Genomic DNA, 20,270 nt, shown 5'->3' on the forward strand with positions numbered 1-20,270 from the left:
AGCTGCACTGAAGAAAAAACACATCAAGGGGGAAAGGGACGCAGTTATTATTAAGGGGGAAAGGGACACAGTTATTATTATTATTATTATTAGTAGTAGTAGTAGTAGTACTATAACAACCAATGATCAATTTTACAAATATAAGTATAAATGAAAAAATATGAATACTGATGCTTTTAATGAAGGACAATGTAAATACTGGTGTAAGTATATACTCATATGATTAGATATTATTCTTTTTATTTAGTTTTTTTTTCAAATAAGTACTTTCAGTTTAACTTCATTTTAAATGTTATTCAGCTTTTGCTTTATGTTCTGTGCTATAAATAAATCTATCATGATACTACAACACTTCAAACCACAACAATGTGTTGGTTATTTTAACATAGGCAGATAGATTTAAAAACAATTAAGAGTTTATTGTATTATATGTCTTCACTAACGGACAGCTTAAATGGCATTCTGACACAATCATTTTCGTCCGTGGTGGCGGAAGCTACCCCTTCAGTAGCTCTTGCTTGCATTATATTCTTTATTGTCATTACCTGATGGAACATAAAGATGTTAATAATTCAATTTAATTCAATTTTATTTGATTTATACAGTGCCGAACTACAACAACAGTCGCCTCAAGGCGCTTTATATTGTAACGTAGACCCTACAATAATACATATGGAGAAAGCCCCAATAACCATATGATCCCCTGTGAGCAAGCATTTTGGCAACAGTGGGAAGGAAACACTCTCTTATAACAGGAAGAAGCCTCCAGAAGAACCAGTCTCAGGGTGGGGCTTCCATCTGCCTCAACTGGTTAGGGCGAGAGGAGGAAGACAGGATTAAAGAAAGGAAGAGAGCCAGAGATTGATAACAAGTATGATTCAATGCAGAGAGGTCTGTTTTGTACTTTTAGTCTTCCATTTCTTTGGAAAGCTGGTTCTATATACTTTGTTTAAAAAAACAACAACAAATCAATGATTTCAATGGGAAAAAAATCATCCAGGGTATCTGCACTGGTGTTGACTGGGTAATGTCTTAGGAACAAAAGGATGTATGAAGATCAACCGTCAGTGGGCTGAATTTCAAAAAGACCCCTGAAATCAAAGTGATGCAACAAAATGATGCCTGATAATGTCAGGGCATGCTCCTACTCAGATGATGTATAGTGCTGTAAGGATCTTCTCCCAAGCTGGACCAGGGAATCACTGAGCTCCTTGACAGACTGAGGTGCAGCCTGGTGCCATCGGATGGATCGGAACATAACGTCCCAGAGGAGTTCTATTGGATGTAGGTCAGGTGAGGGAGCAGTCAGTGGTAGGGATGGGTACTGGTATCCGGTGCCATTATGGCTTTTTTTGCTGAGATGTCATACACTTTGGATTCTAGCCAATCATTTTACCTTTGCAAGGATAGTAGGCGAGCCCAGGTACGTATGTTCTTTTAGAGCAGAGCTACAGATTAAAAATGCCCAAGGCGAAGCGGTCAAAGTCTGGCTGTACTTCAGAGCAAAAGATGCAAACTCAGCAGCCTGCAACAAGTGCTTTAAGGTGATACTGTGATACTGTGCAAAGGAGGTAACACCTCGAATCTGATGATGAACCTGGCGACGTATAACGTTTTGCTAAAAGCCGAGAAATGCACCGTATTTGATAGCTTGCTGCGAGACCTCACACCAACACATCTACTGTGGGTGTGGTGCCTGTTATCGGACCCGGAGTTAGCAACATCCCCCGAGAACCCGAAGAGGAGAGTCCTGGCCCCTAGCCCTGCCAGTTTAGCAGAAATGATGATGAATGATGATGGCAGCAGCAGCTGTTCTTCTCTGGGCGAGTAGCTTAATGTTGTTCGTGTGTAATTTACGTTGAGTAGGCTAACCACATTATTAAATTAATGCATGTAAGGTGAACTAGCAAACACCGTTGTAGTTACATGTGGCTGTCTTCTTGTTTGATGGCAGATACTCCCTTCACCCTGGCCAAAAAAGGCTAAAATGACCAAAGAAAAAGTGGGAAACAGCTAAACATGAGAGGTTTTTGGACAAAGTTTGTGTTTTTTCCATTGTTTAAGCACTGCTTCCAGCCAAGAACGATACCATACATGCCCTATAGCTGCAGGAAAGGCTAACATTGTTATCTTTTTACAAAAAACAGCTAAACATGAGAGGCTTTTGGACAAAGTTTGTGTTCTCCATTCTTTAAGCACCGGTTCGAGCACTGTTTAAGCACCGGCACCGTTTCAAAAATACCGGTTTGGCACCGGTGTCGGATAAAACCTACACGATACCCATCACTAGTCAGTGATATCAATTCCTTCATCCGCCATGAACTGTAACTGTCTTTTACAGGCCGCCACAAGGCCAGGCATTGTTGTGCACCAGGGGGAACCCGGGACCTACTACATGAGAGTAGAATCTAAAAATAGGTCCATCCTGATACCTAACAGTAGAGTCCTGTTGCCTAGTCTGTAGGGTGTCTGTGTGTGGCTCCATGGATATGACTCCTATGACCGCTGGGTGGCCAGTGTTGGACCTTTCAAATTTGGTATTCTATGTCAAATGCTAATTGGGCTCCAGAGTGAGCACTGTGCCCAGTCTACACTGCTTGTTATGAAGTTTGTATCTGATTTGGAAGTCATATTCTAGCTCTTGCAGTGCTCATGCCATTCTTCCTTGCACAAAGGAGTAGATACCATCCTGCTGATGGTCTAAGGGCCTTCTACAACCCTATCCAGCTCTCCTAGACTAACTGCCTGTCACCTGGAATCTCCTCTAAGCTCTTAAGACTGTGCTGAGACACAGCAAACCTTCTGGCAATGGCAAGTATTGTTGATGTGCCATCCTGGAGGAGTTGGACTACTTATATAAACTCCAGGTATCATCTCATAACCCCAGCAGTGACATTGAGCCTAACCAAATGCAAAACTAGTAAAAACAAAAAGCAGTCAGAAAAGATGAGGAGGAAAAAAGACTCAGTGGCCTCCGCCTGTAAAACCATTCCTGTTCTGGTGGTTGTCTCACTGTTGTCTCTCTATTGCACCAAAGCAGCTTAAACAGATTAAAAAACCCCTCTACTACCTAACCAACCAGGTCAATAATCCACAAGTTTAATTGGCTCAATGCTGAACTCTGATTAAAAAGTGTTCCTATTTTTTTGAGCCCTGTATATAAAAGGAGAGGCTTCCAGTTGGATAAAATAGTAAATGTCTGTTTGTGGTAATGTTCTTTATAAAGAAATGTTTCCATGTGAAATTAACATTTTACTTTCAAACTTTTTTCCTTGAGGGTTTTAGTCACTGAAAATGATTAGAAACAAGTTCAGATTTAAGAATTTAATTTTACAAAGCACACCACCCACACATTGACTTGCTGCAAAATGTCCATCGCTGCCATCTTCAGGTTGCAGCTTGAAATGCCAAACAAACACAGATGATGCAGGCTATCAGGCGAGTAGGAGAGAACTCATGTATACTGGTAATAATAATAATAATAATAATAATAATAATAATAATAATAATAATAATAATCACTCTTCAAATATTGAAAAAAAAGCAGTTTTTAGCATCTGCCTCCTTATTTAGAGGTATGTTTGTGCCCCAGTAGTCTTTCAGTACAGCTGATGGTGTTACTGGCACTGATTTTGCAAACATCACATAAATACCACAAGTGGAGAAAGTTTTCCAACATCTGCTGAAATACAGAGAAAAGAAACTTACACCTAGCGCATACCGTTAAATGAAAGTAAAAATATTATAGTCTGTTAGAGACTTATTAATGTGTCACAAGCAGAGATGGGCAGTAACCCGTTACTTTTTTAAAGTAACGAGTAAAGTAAGGGATTACTCTCGCAAAAACGGTAATTAGATTACCGTTACTTTCCTGTAGGAACGCTGCGTTACTGCGTTACTAAAACCGTGATTTTTTTGCGAGAATGTCTCATGACAATGACGTAAGCGAGTGCGACGTTCGTGACAACAGCTGTGTGCAGATCAACAATGGATAATATATCGAGTGCAGGAGTATGAGCATGCAGCGTTTAAAGTGTGGAAGTACTGACCTTACTTTGAGTTTGATTCCGTAAAAAGTGACAAAAACATTAGTGTCCATTGTGCGTGGGAAGAAAACTTCTTTTTACAGCGAAAAAAACCCTAAACTTCCAAGCAAGCACCGAGTGCGCTACCACGTAATGGGAAATTCACAGAGAAACTCGCGGATTCTTCCACTGACCGCTGCGGCACACCTGCACCAGGGATCTATCACTTTATTACCTATTCAGGTTGTAAATCGTGTTTTTAAAAGGTAACTAAGTATCTAAGTAATTAATTACTTTTGAAAATAAGTAATCAGTAAAGTAACGGGATTACTTTTTTGGGGAAGTAATCAGTAATTAGTTACTGATTACTTTTTTCAAGTAACTTGACCAACACTGGTCACAAGTTCCATTAAATAGTTGTGAGACAAGACAAATAAGCCACTGTTTAAATATGCTCCTGTAATAACATTTGCCTACCCCAAAAAATGTAGTTTTACAACCAATCAGAATTAATATGGAGCAGATCCAGGAGAGCCGTTACACCCTCTGTTACTGTGATTGTTCTGAAAATGGTGGCAATTTGTCCAGAGGCATTTGGAAAACAGTCCTAAAGCAGTCCTCTGAATGGAGCTAAAAGACTAAAATAATTATTTAGAACTGATTCTAGACCCAAAAACCCAGACTTTCTATTTTAGTTTTTGCAAATAGAGCGATTGCCAATTTATTTTTAAAAAATGTCTAAAACAGACTAACATCCTTTAGATTTTCCTCCAAAACACAATGATTATGCCCATAAAAGACTGTCATTCTGCAAAAACACAAGTTAGCTGCTAAAGATTAATGATTAATGATGGCACCTGCTTTGTGCTAACTAGATACCAGAAGCATGTTTAAACAGTAACAGAAATTTCCATGTTGATATGGGAAGCAGCTCTAGTGGTTAAAGCTGATGCCATCAGGATGCTGCTGTTAGAAATTTGCTTCTGCTACTGAATACATGAAGGTATTTTGCTACAATGAAAAGTTTAAGTATCTATTGTTTTGATCCCCTTCCATCAAACACAAGATGAACATTTCAAGAAGGAAATGTTTTATATATACACCAAATTAGCATTTTCAGGCAACAGCTCCATAAAGCACCATGTGTTCATTCTGGACCATCTCATCAGCACCAGAAGCCCAGAGAGTGGAAGCGCATTAGTATCGTTGTCTTAATTTTGGGTGAAAGGGGGTCAGAGGTCAGGTGAGGGAAGGTTTAGGTTGGTATTTCACTCTGTCGTAGTCGTCGACTATAGTTTCAACTGGAGGCTTCTTCCAGTATTTCTCCAGACCCAAAGCAAGACACAGAGCAATGGCTGTTATCTGCAACACACACACACACACACACACACACACACACACACACACACACTGTGTATAATATTTTATACATCATTATTCATCACAGTAAAAATTGCACTGCAATTGCCTTGCAAAAGGGAAAAATCAGTGGTTGCCTGGTGACTTTTTCTTGTTGCACTTTTGGCTGTTTGAGACTGAAATCAAATTTCTGTGTAACACCCTGAATCTGGGAAAACGATTTTGATTGCAAGGCGATTGCACAGGTGGACCATTAGGGTCAACCTGTTTCCAAACAATCAATTTTGCAATGAAATCATAGAGTAAAAACTTTTCTTGAAACTTCCAGTGTTTTAGAATGGATGGACACTATCAGAGAAACTCTTCCAGAAATTCTAGACAAGCACATATATAAACTAGACATTTCCAGAAATTAAAATTCATGTCTTGGGAACTTCTATGAACTTAAATTTCTCCTCTAATCCTTCTATACCCATATAAACCACATTTATATGGGTATAGAACAACCATATAGCCTCTTCCTCAATCATGCAAACATATCTACAATCATCGTAACTTTTAGATTTTAGAATTTTTGCATTCATGCATTTGTTAGTTTCTTCAAGCAGCTGGAGTTTGTTCTCTTTTCAACTCTTTATATATTTTGAAGAAAAAAAGATATGGATCTTGGTTTTAAAGTAAGATTAAAAAAAAAGCTGAGTGGTTTTTTTCTTACTGCAATGGTGGCGAAAGCTGAAATGATTCCTATTCTGAGCTTGACTGGGAAACTCAGGTAGCTCTTTAGGATGGGACCACAGGGCTGCCAAAAATATAAAGGTGAAGAATCAACATGATTAAAAAAACGTCTGTTTTTGGCGTACATAAGTCAAATTTCCCTTTGCGTTTATTTGCTTCTGTTTGTCTTTATAACTAAACAACATTATAAAACATTAACTGAACTAAAGAATAGAAAGACTAAACCAGACTGCCACTGGATCGAAGATGTACAGTGGGAAGATGGAAAATGTAAATTTAAAAGTATAATAGAAAATAGTAAAATAGAACAAAACATAAGAAAAAAGGATAATCAGGAAAACTAGTAAAGGAGAGCAAGAAAAAAGAAAAAATAACCAGAGAAAGGGAGAAAACACTGGAGAATTGTAGAAAGAAAGATGCTGAGGAAATAGTAGAACTGTGTGAAAATTAATGATAGCAGAAGAAGAAGAAAACCCTGAAGCAAATATTTACCTTGGAGTGCACAAACTGCTGGTTACTTCCCACCATCACACAAGGCTCATATGAGCTGGAATTACCAGGCTGAGATCTGTGGGCAAAAACAGAAAGCCAAAATTTAAGAGCCAAGACAACCCATCCATCCATCTTCTTCCGCTGGGGCCGGGCCGCAGGGGGAGTGGTCACTACCCACAGCTCATTACCATAGGTAAGGGTAGGGACGTTGATCGACAGCTAAATAATTTAAAAATGTATTAAACTTAAATATTCAGTTCATTTCAATTTTATTTATACAGTGGCAAATCACAACAACAGTCGCCTCTGTTGTTGTGACCCTATATTGTAGGGTGTACCTTACCTTATTCTGAAAAACAGCTAAAAACTCAAGCAAATTACACATTTTCTAAACGTATGAAATAGAAATTATTTTAAAAAATTAGATAAAAAATGACTCTACAATTCAATATTGAGCTAATCTATCTAAAATCCAGTCTTAACATACCTTGACTCACTGGTATAGGTGGTTGTAGGAGGTGTGCAGATACAGGAAAAAGGAAGATGATTATCCCAGTCTTCAAATTTCCTCAAACCACAACAGGAGTCCTTGAAATCACACAAATATTATCATCAGTTAAAGCTCAAGGTTATCCTTAGTCTTGGTGTTGAATTACTCATTCAGGTCATATATGTCTATAAAATTAGGTCATAGTTGTTGCTATGACAACAGGACAACAGGAAAAACTAAAAAGTTATATCACTTTTTCATTTCTTTATCCTTATTTTTTTTTCTTTGTTTCACTTACCGACGTCTGAAGCTTATTTAATTCTTTCTGGATGTCAGCTGCTGCTTTGTGTAGGGGTGTCACATTGAGAAACAATTCATCCACGGCAAAGTCCATCTACAGTAAATAATATAAACGTTTGAAGAGTGACACACAAAAACAAACACAAGCAGAGTTTTAAGAGTAATTAACTTTAATCTGTATTACTTTCTTATTTAGTCAGTTTACAGCCCAAAGATAACGGTTTTATATTTCATAGTCATTGCATACCTCCAGGGGGCACTGGTGACAAGAAAGCAAGGACTGTATAAAAATACAGTAAGTGAAATGAACAGGTAGTTACCTGAGCTTGAACCTGAACCAGGGGTGAGGCAACGATCATTAGTGCCACAAACTCCACAAATGTCAGAGCAGAAAACTGGAAAAAAGATTACAGGTTAATGCCACTACTCTAGTGTGTGTGTTTGTACTTGTATGTGTACTTTTTGGGGGACCACTTTGGACCAATAACCTTTGTAGTGAGGACATTTTTGGAACACAGGGGCATTTGGGGGCCAGCCTCATTTACGGACAGCAGCTTCAAACTTAGGTTTAGAATTTGGGTTAAAATTATGTTTTCATATATATGCAATTAGGGATTAGGGGTTGGGAATACTTGTATCAGCTAGGATCCTCACAAAGATGCTACATTTGAACTTTTGGAGTGAAGAGCCCACTCCTGAAGACCTTCTATGACTCTGTGGTGGCCTCAGCTATCTTTTACGGTGTGGTCTGCTGGGGCGGCAACATCTCTGCTGGGGACAGGAAGAGACTGAACAGGCTGATCAGAAGGGCCAGCTCTGTTCTAGGATGCCCTCTGGACCCAGTGGAGGTGGAGAGTGACAGGAGAATGGTGGCTAAGCTGTCATCCCTGTTGGACAACATCTCCCACCCCATGCAGGAGACTCTGACAGCACTGAGCAGCTCCTTCAGTGGCAGGCTGCGGCACCCACGGTGTGGGACGGAGAGATTTTGCAGGTCTTTCCTCACCACTGCTGTCAGACTCCACAACAAAGACTTCAACTGACCAAACACACACATCCAAACATGTGCAATAGCAACAACACTAAGTGCATTACTCGTTTTCTGGCATCGTTGTATTATACTCAATTGTATATAGCATTTGTATTCTATTTTATTCGATTGCATATAGTATTTTATTTTATTCTATTTTATTGTGTACAGTATCTTATGGATATCTTATTCCAGTGTTTGTTCTCTATTTTTTCTATGCAACTTTGTACTGCCTACTGCTTTAACAAAACAAATTTCCCACGCGTGGAACTAATAAAGTTTATTTTATCTTATCTTATCTTAACAAACACATGTATGAATTTGTGTTACTCACCACCAACAGCAAAGATTTGTAGTCCAAAGAGGCAGCAGATATGCCCAGAACAGACAAAACCATTGTGAGTGGACCAAACACCTGCAGGACCAGTAAGCCATTACTAATGGACAGCTGGTCAAACAACTGAAAGAGAGAACGTCAGATAAGAAATATTTTTTTTTCAACCTAAACAAAAGGAATAAATAACAAATATTTATAATAATATCTATTGAATATTCAGAACAGTATCTGAGACCATTTCTAATGAGGCAATGAACAGGATCAGCAGAAATGGTAAATGGTAAATAGCCTGTATTTGTATAGCGCTTTACTTAGTCGCTAAGGACCCCAAAGCGCTTTACACGACATAGAGTCATTCACCCATTCACACATATTCACACACTTGTGATGCAGTGTGGAGCAGAAGGTCCAGATGCATCTTTTAGATTTTGTGCCAGGTCCTTGCAAGTCCTTTTCCTATTTAGGACATGACTTTGAGATACCATTCATCTGCTGTTGTTAGTCTTTAGGCCTGCCACTTCTTTTGTCCACTCCTTGTCCAGGTTCCTCAGATATTTTAAGGACACATAGCACACCATGTTGAGATATGCCAAGTTTTCAGCTGATAGCTCTCTGGGAATCACCTTGTTGGTGCAAAAATACCATTTTATGTCTGTAAAACTGTGCCATCTTTGGCATTTTTATAGATTCAACAAAAGAAATAGGAAAAAGTGACATGTTTGTGACACACTTTCGGTAATGAAGTGCTTGAAGATGCTACTGAAAATTAATTTATTGGTGAAGTTGATTGTCACATAACACTGATTCATTGTTTGAGTTAGGTGCCTTTTTGTGCTTGAATTATTCTTAAGTTGGTTTTCTGTGGCTAAAAAAAGAAATCAATCCTCTAAAATTGTTAAGTATACTGGCTGGAATGAAAGTGAGGATAAAGCAGCCAGTGTCCAAAGAAAACTTTGAAAGACCCTCAGAAATTCTGGAAAACTATATTAAAGACCACTCTAAAGACTTCAAGAAGGTCTGGCTACTTGGAAGCAAACTATAACCAAATGACGGGTGATGGGTACTATTTAGCAATAATATAAAAGATAAAATATGTAAGAATGAAAATGTATAAAATAACTACTAAATGCAGTAACTAATAACAGCACAGCAATACACAATTATATTATTATAATTATTATATATATTCAAATATGCCTTTATTTAACCATAGTCTGTTTTTAGCAAAAAATAGAAAGAACTTTGGAAATCATACACGTTGATTAGTATGTATGTATGTATGTATGTATGTATGTATGTATGTATGTATCTATCTATCTATCTATCTATCTATCTATCTATCTATCTATCTATCTATCTATCTATCTGCTTCCTATCAGTGCTAGAGTCCAAGCTACATTACAAGTGGCAGGCTCACAGTTGCATTGTGGATAATGTATGCACCAGAATCTTACAAGAAAGTAGAAGTTGTGTTATAAAATGTCAACTGTGAGTCTGAGGAAATATAATGTGAAATTAGAGCTGTTTCACTACATAGTTGATTCTTGTATGAAAAAGTGTGGTGAAAAAAATCCCATTTTACCTCTGCAACAGGTATATCATCAATGGGGGAAAAAGCAGCACCAATCATCACAAACCCAGACACCTGCATAATAAAAATGAATAAAGAATAAAAATAGTAAAAGGCAATGACTCAAACTGGTTTACACAAAAGTGGCTGTTGGTTGGGTTCACAGATCAGGAAGTCTTTAACAGCAGAAACATTCCTGTGAAATGCCTTCTCTTCCCCAGAGAGACTGGGAACTCTGACAGCTTTATATCACAAATGTAATCTGTCTCACAGTCAGCAAGTTGAAACTTTCCAAAGCAGTCCAACTACACCTTAAACACTCATGGTTGTCTCATTCTTTGACTTCCACATTCCCAGCCTCTGTTGGCTTATTTAGTGAATATTCTCTCTGCAACTTGTCTTACGCAGTTTAAATGAACAGAACAAAACAATAAAAACACTCACACATTTATTTCTATTATTTCTAGATGTTGCTTAAACTTAGTGGAGCACCAGGTAAGCTCCCGAGTTTGAGCCCCAGCATTCACAACCACAGAGATGCAAAATGTATATATGTATATACACACACACACACACACACACACACACACACATATATATATATATATATATATATATATATATATACATACATACACTTAACGAAGCAGCCACAACAGGAAACAGGAAAGAAATTCCCATGTTGGAGTGTTTGTGAAATAATCTGTATTTATTGCAAACTGGCAACAAAAGCTGCTGTTATCATACCACAGATTGTCATTTTAAGCATTAAATTTGATTGCAGGTGTTGAAGAGAAGTTGGGAAGTACAACAGGAGGAATAAAAAAGCAGATAAAATCATTGACTCAAGGCAAAGGGGGGAAACACGAAGGTAATATATGAAGAACAAATGAGTGAATAAACAACAGTAAATGAAGGAAAAGAGATTTTAAAAATGGACAAAATGAACCTCTAACAAGTTTTCTATCCACATTTTATTTAAAACTTACTTTTTAAATCTTTTAGGTTTAAAAGTGTATGAACTTGCTGTATAAGAAGTTATAATGTAACATGGAAAGTGAAACTGTTCTCTGATGGATAAGAGCTATATTAACAACGCTGGGGCCTCAAAGATAATCTTTGACAACGTCTGTTCTACAAAGTTTTGATTTGCATTGGTCAACTTTACTTCTATCTAATGTTTTGTAAGAATAAAAGTGCTTCACTGAAACACAAGAAAGCACAAAGACACTGATAAAAAATGGACATAAATAAAATAACAGTTAAAATAAGCAATAAAAGTATTGAGCTACTTAAAAGTTATAAGAAACATTTTGAAAATATTTTCCTTTAAAGATGCAGTTGTTTTCCCTAAATAAATCTAAAACTATATCTAAAAAGGAGGGCATCAATTGGTCATGTGTTATCAGGAGCAAAGACCACATATAGCAGTATATCATCAGCCTAGCTGTGGAATGAAATTTCTGTTAATAACACAAATGTATTCACATATATAAAAAATTGCTTCGATCTTGGTCCTCTACCAGAGGCCTGGGAGCTTGAGGGTCCTCCACAGTACCTTTGCTGTTTTTAGGACTGCGCTCATCTGGATAAAAATCTCAGAGGTTGTTCCTGGTATTTGTTGCAGCCAGTGCTCGGATGAACACAGGGACCACTGTTGGCTTCACCCTACACATCTTCTCAAGCTCCTCTCAGCTGTTGGTACTTCACAGCTTCATAGCTACATCTTTCACTGAGGGCCTTCTTCTTTTGGTTGTCCACCACTGCTATGCCCGGTTGGTTTGTCTGTCTGTATCTGGAAGTCACACAGGATCTTAGCTTGGTCATTCTCAACCACCCTAGGGGTGTATCCCATTTTGACCTTGGGATGTCCAGGCTATACTCTGCATAGATGTTCCTGTATACTATGGCACCCGCTTGGTTATGGCATTCAGTGTTTCTCTGCTTGCTAGCATCTTGCACCCTGCTGTTATTCGCTGGATTGTCTCAGGGGCATCTTTACACAGCCTGCACCTGGAATCTTCCCTGGTTTGGTAAACCTCAGCCTGTATGGATCTCGTGCTTAGTGCTTTTTCCTGTGCTGCCATGGTTAGTGGCTCTGTGCTATCTTTCAGTCCAGCTTTGTTTAACCACCGGTTGGATTTCTTGATATCAGCCACTTCTTCCATCTCCTGGTGGTACATACCATGCAGGGGCTTGTCCTCCCATGATGGTTCCTCTTCTTGCTCCTCTCCTTTCTCTGGTTTCTGCTGCCTGAGGTATTCACTAAGCACACTATCAGTTGTGAGGCCATCTTCCTGATGTACTCATGGATCTTTGTTGTTTCGTCCTAGTCCGTGGTTATGACACTCCCTAGTCCCCTGCCTCCTTCCTTCCTCTTATGAACTTAAAAAGTGAAGGTTCTAAAATTGTTGCTAAAAGACCTCCAGATTATTTTAGTGTTTTAGTGTAGTGAAGAGAGATTTATTAGTAAAAAGATTAAATCAAGACTAAATGTTTACTTTAAATAAAAGAAAATCTTTTTGAGTACCACCCATTGCAAGATTGTGGCAACATAACACAGCACCTAAAATATTTTAATGTTTAGATAAGTATTAAGAATACATGAAAACAAATACTTCACCCAAAAAAACAAGAAAAAAAGTTGATTCTATGCTGTTTTCTCTCGTTTTAAATATAGGGCTGCTTTAATTTTTATGTATTATGTGTTTTATTTTTATTGTTTTGTTTTATTTTATTGTTCTTAACGCATTTAATGTACAGCACTTTGGTCCTGTGCTGGGTATTTTAAAGTGCTTTATAAATAAAGATTGATTGGATTTAAACACAACATATAATTACTTAGTTGCCAAAAATTAGACAAATATAATCTTGCACCTGCTACCAGAAAACAGTTACCACAATTATCACAAATATGTATTTAAACCCAGAGTGAAACTAAATTTTGTACGTGCTCAAAGCAAAATAATTACATGTCTACAAAATTATAAGTAAAAGAAAAAAAGTTAAAAACAAACACACTATTTCTGCTTTTCACCTTCTATTTACAAGACTGTAGTTACATTGAAATGCATTAATTAGCACATGTAATCAACACCTGAATAACACACTGTGTATTTCAAAAATAGTAGATTAAGATTTTAGACAATTAGAATTTTTTAAGATTACCTTTTTAAAATTTTCATTTTTTTAAAGATCCAATCACCTCCGACAGCCCACACAAACATGCAGTTAACAATTAGCAGTGTGCTTACCAGTAGCAACACAGTGACACAGATAGCAAGTCCTCGCAAGTAGCTCCTGCAGCGAGCCATGGCTGCTGTCTGAGCGAGTCCAGTTAAAATAGAAACAGAGTAAAGTCCAGAGCCCACTCCTGTGTGATGGATGTTGTTTAAAGCTCCGTGTTTGGCGGCAGAACGAATAACATGACCAAGTTTGGAAGATTGGCTGAGAGCAAAAGAGAGAAGGGGAGAAGAGGAGAGGAGAGGTTATTCCAGGTAACAATAACAACTAATTAAGCGTGGAGGGTGATTGAAATAGAGATATGAATGTCAGTAAGAAAACAGGAAGGTAAATGACAAAGAAGTATGAAAAAGAAAGTGAAAGTGACAGGAGGAAAGGGAGGAAAACAAGTAACAAGTGTGATGAAAGGACACAGGGAAGACAAATAGCATTTCTAATGTGAAAACGTGTTTATTTTTACACCATAAACAAACACAGCAGCAACAGCCCAACTTCATTGTTGCATGGCAACTGCAGACCCAACAATCCTGCTCCACAACTCCTTCCTTCACCTTTTCCTTCTGTCCTTTCAGCACTGTTCAGAACAGCATGTGATGGGCCAAAAGCATCTCAACTGAGCATAAATCATCGTTCTACCTGGAGAGGTGAGCTGCAAACTTAAATTTCTTGCAATTATCTTTACCCAGAAGAAGAAGAAGTATCCTTTATTGTCATTATGTGTTCACACATAACAAACTCTCAGCACACACCAGAAGGTTGTTATATTAGTGGATCAGTTTGTTTGTGTCTTTAAGAAATACTGTTATGGGCCATTGCACATATGACCTCCAAAAGTGATTATCTTTTTGAACTGATTTAGATCACTGTTTCCAGGATTTTTTTGGAAGGATGTTTTAGCCGTAGTTAAATTGGACATTTCCCATTATTTTTACCTATGTTTTGATACCAGGAACATCTTCTAGCTGTGATTGATGCAGTTTTGCTATGGAAAACTGGATTCCATGATCTTGATGCACAAAGTCAGCTACAATAAGATGTTAATTTGGCTTCAGTTTGATTTGTATATTTGTGATCAAGTTATTTGCTTGGACTTATCAAAATAATATTTCAATTTCATATCAGTGTTATTTTGTAGTAAGTGCTGTACCAGGACGGGAGTAAAATAGACTGGAATCCAGCAGAGTCATTAAACTGGGTGCTGTGTTGACTTTAGGTTAAAAATAGCTGCAGGGGATGGACCAGCAGAGTGTGTTTATGACCAAACTTATGTGTGTTAGAGAAACAGTCATAAACAGTGTCCCTGGTTGTTTCCCAGCAGACATTTACAGATTTGGGCAGAAATATAAAAATATCTCTGGAATCAGCCACATTAGCCAAAACAGTGGTAATGACGTGTGCAGTGTAAACATCCATTGCGGCTGTGAGATACCAGACGTAACTCTTGTTCTATGAGTAATTAATACCATAAGGATTGGCTGCTTTGTTATTCTGACTGTTCCAAGCTGTTTCTGCAACATCTTCCTGATTGTTTTTGCTGAATGCAGGTGGTTTTCTTTCTGAGGAATTTAAATTTTATGCAGAAGGGGGAGGGGCCAGGTTTAGTTTCCAAATTTCACGCCATCACACAGTTTGGCTTTGACTCACTAAGAACAGTGGTGTTGCTTGTCCTGTCATTTGTGTTTGGTAGTCAGCTATCTTATTTTCTTTAATTATGGATGTCAAGAAATAGATAAAAACTTCACTGTCAACTTAAACACCCGAAGTACTCAGATTGAAACTGTAAAGTGTAAAATGAATATTTAAAAAAAATTCCTTACTTTGTTATATTACATTACATATTTTGATTTTTATTTGTTTATTTTTAACAGGCACAGTGTAGATTAATAAACACTGTTATTTCTTTTCATCTGCAATCCCTCGCTAAATATCTAACCCGATGGTAGTTATACACTGAAACATACACATAACCGCACTGTATTAAGCATTAGTGAGATAATGGTGAATACTTCATTTATAAAGCATTATGCCTTATTATTATGTAATTTATAGATACAGATCTAAATGGTTTAGCCTTGATTAATAAGCTCATATATAATGAGACTAATGATAGCATTTTTATATAACATCAATTACAGATTTGTCATTTCGACAAAGGACATTTCGACAAATCTGTGCAAAAATATGGATTCATTTTCATTTTCTGTCTGATAGTCACACTGTTATGATGTTCTGATGGCAAAAACAAAATTAAGTTCCCTTTTTGAAGGGAACTTAATTTTCCCTGCCAGAGACACTGCATAAGCAGTGTCTCTGGCAGCATGCCATCGCAGCTGAGGTGGAAAGCAGTAAGACAGTCATTTGGAATTTTTTAAATGGGTTATGGAACATAAGAGTCAAGTGGAAGACAAAAAAGTTTCCACAGCACTGAGTCGGAGGATCCAGTTGGCTGTCTGTCAAGACTCTGGGCAATCCTTGACCCAAATTAAGGTTGTTACTGGTGCTGACTGCAGCCCCATAACATCAGATGGCATCTGAGACTGAAGGGCTTCAAAAACAAAACACGCCAAAGGCCTTGTCTCCTTGAACACCACAGAACTGACCGTTTGGACTTTGCAAGAAAGCACCAAACATGGGACATTGAAAGGTGGAAGAAAGTTTTATTCTCTGATGAGAAAAAATGTAACCTTGATGGTCCTGATGGTTTCCAACATGGCAAGACAAGCAGATCCAACCTGAGATGTTTTCTACGCACCACCCTGCACAGGGGCGCCATAATGATCTGGGGTAATGGTGGTAAATTTGATTCTTTTTACTGAATTGAGTTTCAATGAGTCACTCACCAAAGTGAATCGGGTTCTTCTGAGTCATTTGAGTCACTGAGTCAGTTGCCCAGAGAGTGCAAAAAATGTACATTTTCACTCAAACTTAATTTATTTCTCTTTTCATGTATATCCTACTGCTAAGATGAGTGATTGAAAAAGAAAAACAACTATTTTTATAGAGTAAAAAAGAGCAGAAAAAAAAAGATTTCTAAAGGGAACATTTATTTTATTTATTTTTATTTTATTTTATTTGTATTTTCCTCAAATGTGTCAAATATATATATATATTTAAATGTCCACTGAGCTGTGAGCCAGGGGGCAGTAATGCGCCTTAACATTGGTTGCCAACCAAGAAGAAGAAGAAGCTGTGAGCCAGGACGGAGGGGCTGAGTGAGTCCTGAGTGATTTGTTTATGCTACGATTCATCGCAGAAGGGAGGGAGTGAGTGAGTGAGTAAGTGAGTTATTTGTTTATGCTACGATTTAGCTCAGGAAAGGAGGGTTTTTTCTTCCAGTTCAGAGCAGAAATGTTTTTGTTAAGAAACTGGCTGTTGTTTTTTCCCCACAATTTTAATGGTAAGCTAGATATATTTCTACTAATGAAATTAGTCAGCAAAGGGATGAGTCAGTGAGTCAGTTGGGGTGTGAATCATGATTCACGAGTCAGTAAAGTGATTCTCGATTATTGAGAATCACTTAACTTTTCATGATTCGCACATCACTAATCTGGGGTGCTTTTTCCTTCAGTGGAACAATGGAGCTTCAGGAGGTGCATGAGCGTTAAACGGTCCACTAGCATCATATATTTTGAAGGTTAACATTAGTTAAATTAGCTAGCATAAAGCCAGTGTGTCCAGCTCTGCTATATGTGATGTGTCCAGAGCTTCCAACAGACTCGAGCATCACCTCTGCTCTCTACAGTTAAGTTAAAGTAAAACCTTCACAGGTCTCCAGAAAACAGTAATGAGCTGAAGTACCATGAAAACAAAATTTTAACTCGTTATCTTTAAGTTATGTTAACATAATCCCACTGAAGATCTGTCTGAAAAGTAAGTTCCGTAATTTAAACAGTAACCAAATGCTGTATGAAGTTAATCCAATATTTAACTTTAAACTTCATCACCTAAAAAGGCACCCACAAACCCCATCCTTCCCGAGGTACGAGTTAAGTTATTTAGGGTGCCTAGTTCTGCTGGAGGTTTCTTCTTGATAGTACTTTAATTCTCAAAAAGCACTTGCTCACAGGGCATCACATATTTGTCAGGATTTTCTAAGTATTATTGTTATTACTTTACTAGGGATGGGAATTTAGATGAATTTAACGACTCTGATACCTTTTTACCGATATCACTTAAGGATTCGATTCCTTATCAGTTCTCTTATTGATTCTCATTGGGTTCTTGCCAGCTCCGCTTTGAGCGTTACCACCATTACTAAGCAGCATATCAAACATTACATTTGTGCAAATTAGCTGCATGTTGGTCAAATGTTTGTGCATTTTGGATGCATTTCCTCAGTGTTGGGTCATTACTCAAAAAAGTAATGTAATAATAATAATAATAATAATGGATTGGATTTATATAGCGATTTTCAAGGCACCCAAAGCGCTTTACAATACCACTATTCTTTCACTCTCACATTCACACACTGGTGGAGGCAAGCTACAGTTGTAGCCACAGCTGCCCTGGGGCAGACTGACAGAAGCGAGGCTGCCATATCGCGCCATCGGCCCCTCTGGCCAACACCAGTAGGCGGTAGGGTAAAGTGTCTTGCCCAAGGACACAACGACCAGGACAGAGAGCCCAAGGATCGAACCGGCGACCTTCCGGTTACAGATATTACACAGAACACATTTATTAAAAGTAATGCACTACGCTATTTAATTACTCCAGGGAGAAAAATAGTTGAAAGTGTTAGTTAGCAGAATAATGCAGTTGTTTCTGTCATTGGATGCAGTTTGCAGTTCAACATTATGCTCTTGTCCTTTTGTGCAATAAAAATAAACGTAATGTCCACATCCATGCTATAAACTATCCTGCTATTTTCCTCCCTCGATAACTGAAATCAGCTGATAGCAGCGCAAGTACAAGAACCAATAGGCAAACAGACTAACGATTCCAAGGAATTTGACTACTAGGAACGGTTCTCGTCGATTCCCATTCCTAGTCTTTAACTTACAACAAAGCACATTGAAGCGACTGCTGTTGTGATTTGCCACTATACAAGTATAACTGAATTGCTAAGCTAAGCAGAGCTATCACATCATTTCACATGGAACATGCAGCTAAATAAACAAATGTTTCTATATACTGAGGTGTCAGAACTCATTGAAGGCACAGGGAAGGTTGTCAGATTTTGTCTTTATTGGGTAAATTGTTAAGGCATCAAGCTTTGGAAATGCATTCCACAACTTAATTTCTTTTGGGTTTAAAAGTCCTGTTTCTGTCCATGTACAAAGGTAGATTTTGCTTTATCCGATTTCAGAATTATTGGGAGTAACCAGAATCTGTGTGATATCCACTTGGAATTCTAAATGTTATTTCTATTGTTACATTTTTTATCCATTTAAACACAAAAATGTGACAACTCCATAATGATATTAATAAAAATGGTTTAATATATTAGAATTTTCCTTCTCAAATCAAGTCCATCATTAACTCACTTTGATCTCCCCATCTGATAGTTGATTAGAGTGAGTAAAAGTAAAAACACATTAGGAAGGTTTCTGTTCCTTGCAATTATAATGAGAAGGAAGTGAAGGAAGGAAATGTGAGCAGTGTGCGGAAACAGGCCACTTCCTGTCACAGTAAAATGTTCTGCATTTCTTGAATACAATTAAAGCAAATCAGCTGGTACTACCATAAAACTCAAACGCATGACAAAGAGAAAAAAATTAAAAAAACAAACAAAAAAACTTACCTTTGGTTAGAGTGTATATGGCCCATGAGAAGAACATTTATCTTCAATCTGAATTTCCCTTCTTGATTTGTTTAAATTGTTATTTATTTATTTTAAATTGTGTTTGACAGGTGATATAGTGATTAAAACCACTTTAAACAGCATCAGGAACAAAGCAGATTCATCCAGGCAAACACTGAGCATCCTCAGGCCTGAGGACATTAATCTTTGGTTAGAAAAAAAAAAAAAAAAAAAAATTAGAAGTTTCAATCACATTTTTTTTTGTTTGACGTTCATGCTTCCATGGGAAAACAAAACAAAACAAACTTGTAAATTCTCGGGATTCAGTGTTTCTTAATAATTATGGGATACGTGAAAGTTTTATTTAGTTGGCTGAATTTATTTTTGTTTTTTGTTTTGTTTTTGTTTTTTTAAACGTCTTTCCTAAAATGGACTAAAAAATAAATGAAGCAAAACAAGCAAATGTTGGAACACTTGAGAAGCTTGACATTTTATATAAAAACAAACAAGACACCCCCCACGCAAAAAAAAAAACCCCAAACCTAAATCCCACCATGCCTTATTACACAGTGAAAGTTTTTTTTAAACAGGAGAAAGAAGAAACAACTTTTATATTAATAATAACCATGATTGAGTGCGAGATTTACTGAGAGGTATGTTAGAACAATTTCAACTTCCTGAGGATTGTCTTTGCAATAATTTTCCAAAACAAAAACAACACACACACACACACACACACACACACACACACACACACAAAAGAATATAAATAATATGGAAGCCAGTTACAACCAGAAATATGATTATAAAAAACAACAAACAAAAACTAAAATGAAAAAATCCAGACTTTTAAAAAAAATAAACCAGATTGACATTTTCAAAAGTTAAAAAAAAAAAAAAAAAAAGGGGAAACGTGACAAGCAAGCAAAAAGTCACTTTTAAGAGAACA

General features: G+C 37.4%; 1 protein-coding gene across 1 annotated transcript; it reads right to left on the bottom strand.

Moving 5' to 3' along the window:
* Positions 1-218: 218 nt before the first annotated feature.
* On the bottom strand, positions 219-14,011 carry LOC146369514 (uncharacterized). The gene is made up of 9 exons (XM_084909737.1): positions 13,593-14,011; positions 10,351-10,413; positions 8,766-8,891; positions 7,722-7,796; positions 7,400-7,495; positions 7,099-7,199; positions 6,612-6,687; positions 6,100-6,183; positions 219-5,387 (listed from the first exon to the last, which is right to left on the bottom strand). The coding sequence occupies exons 1-9, from the start codon at positions 13,650-13,652 to the stop codon at positions 5,265-5,267; spliced, it is 804 nt and encodes a 267-aa protein (XP_084765863.1). The 5' UTR covers positions 13,653-14,011; the 3' UTR covers positions 219-5,264.
* Between the last annotated feature and the right edge of the window lie 6,259 nt (positions 14,012-20,270).

This window comes from Perissodus microlepis, chromosome 17 (assembly GCF_051167445.1).
Source record: "Perissodus microlepis isolate ML-2025 ecotype Zambia chromosome 17, ASM5116744v1, whole genome shotgun sequence".
NCBI lineage: Eukaryota > Metazoa > Chordata > Actinopteri > Cichliformes > Cichlidae > Perissodus > Perissodus microlepis.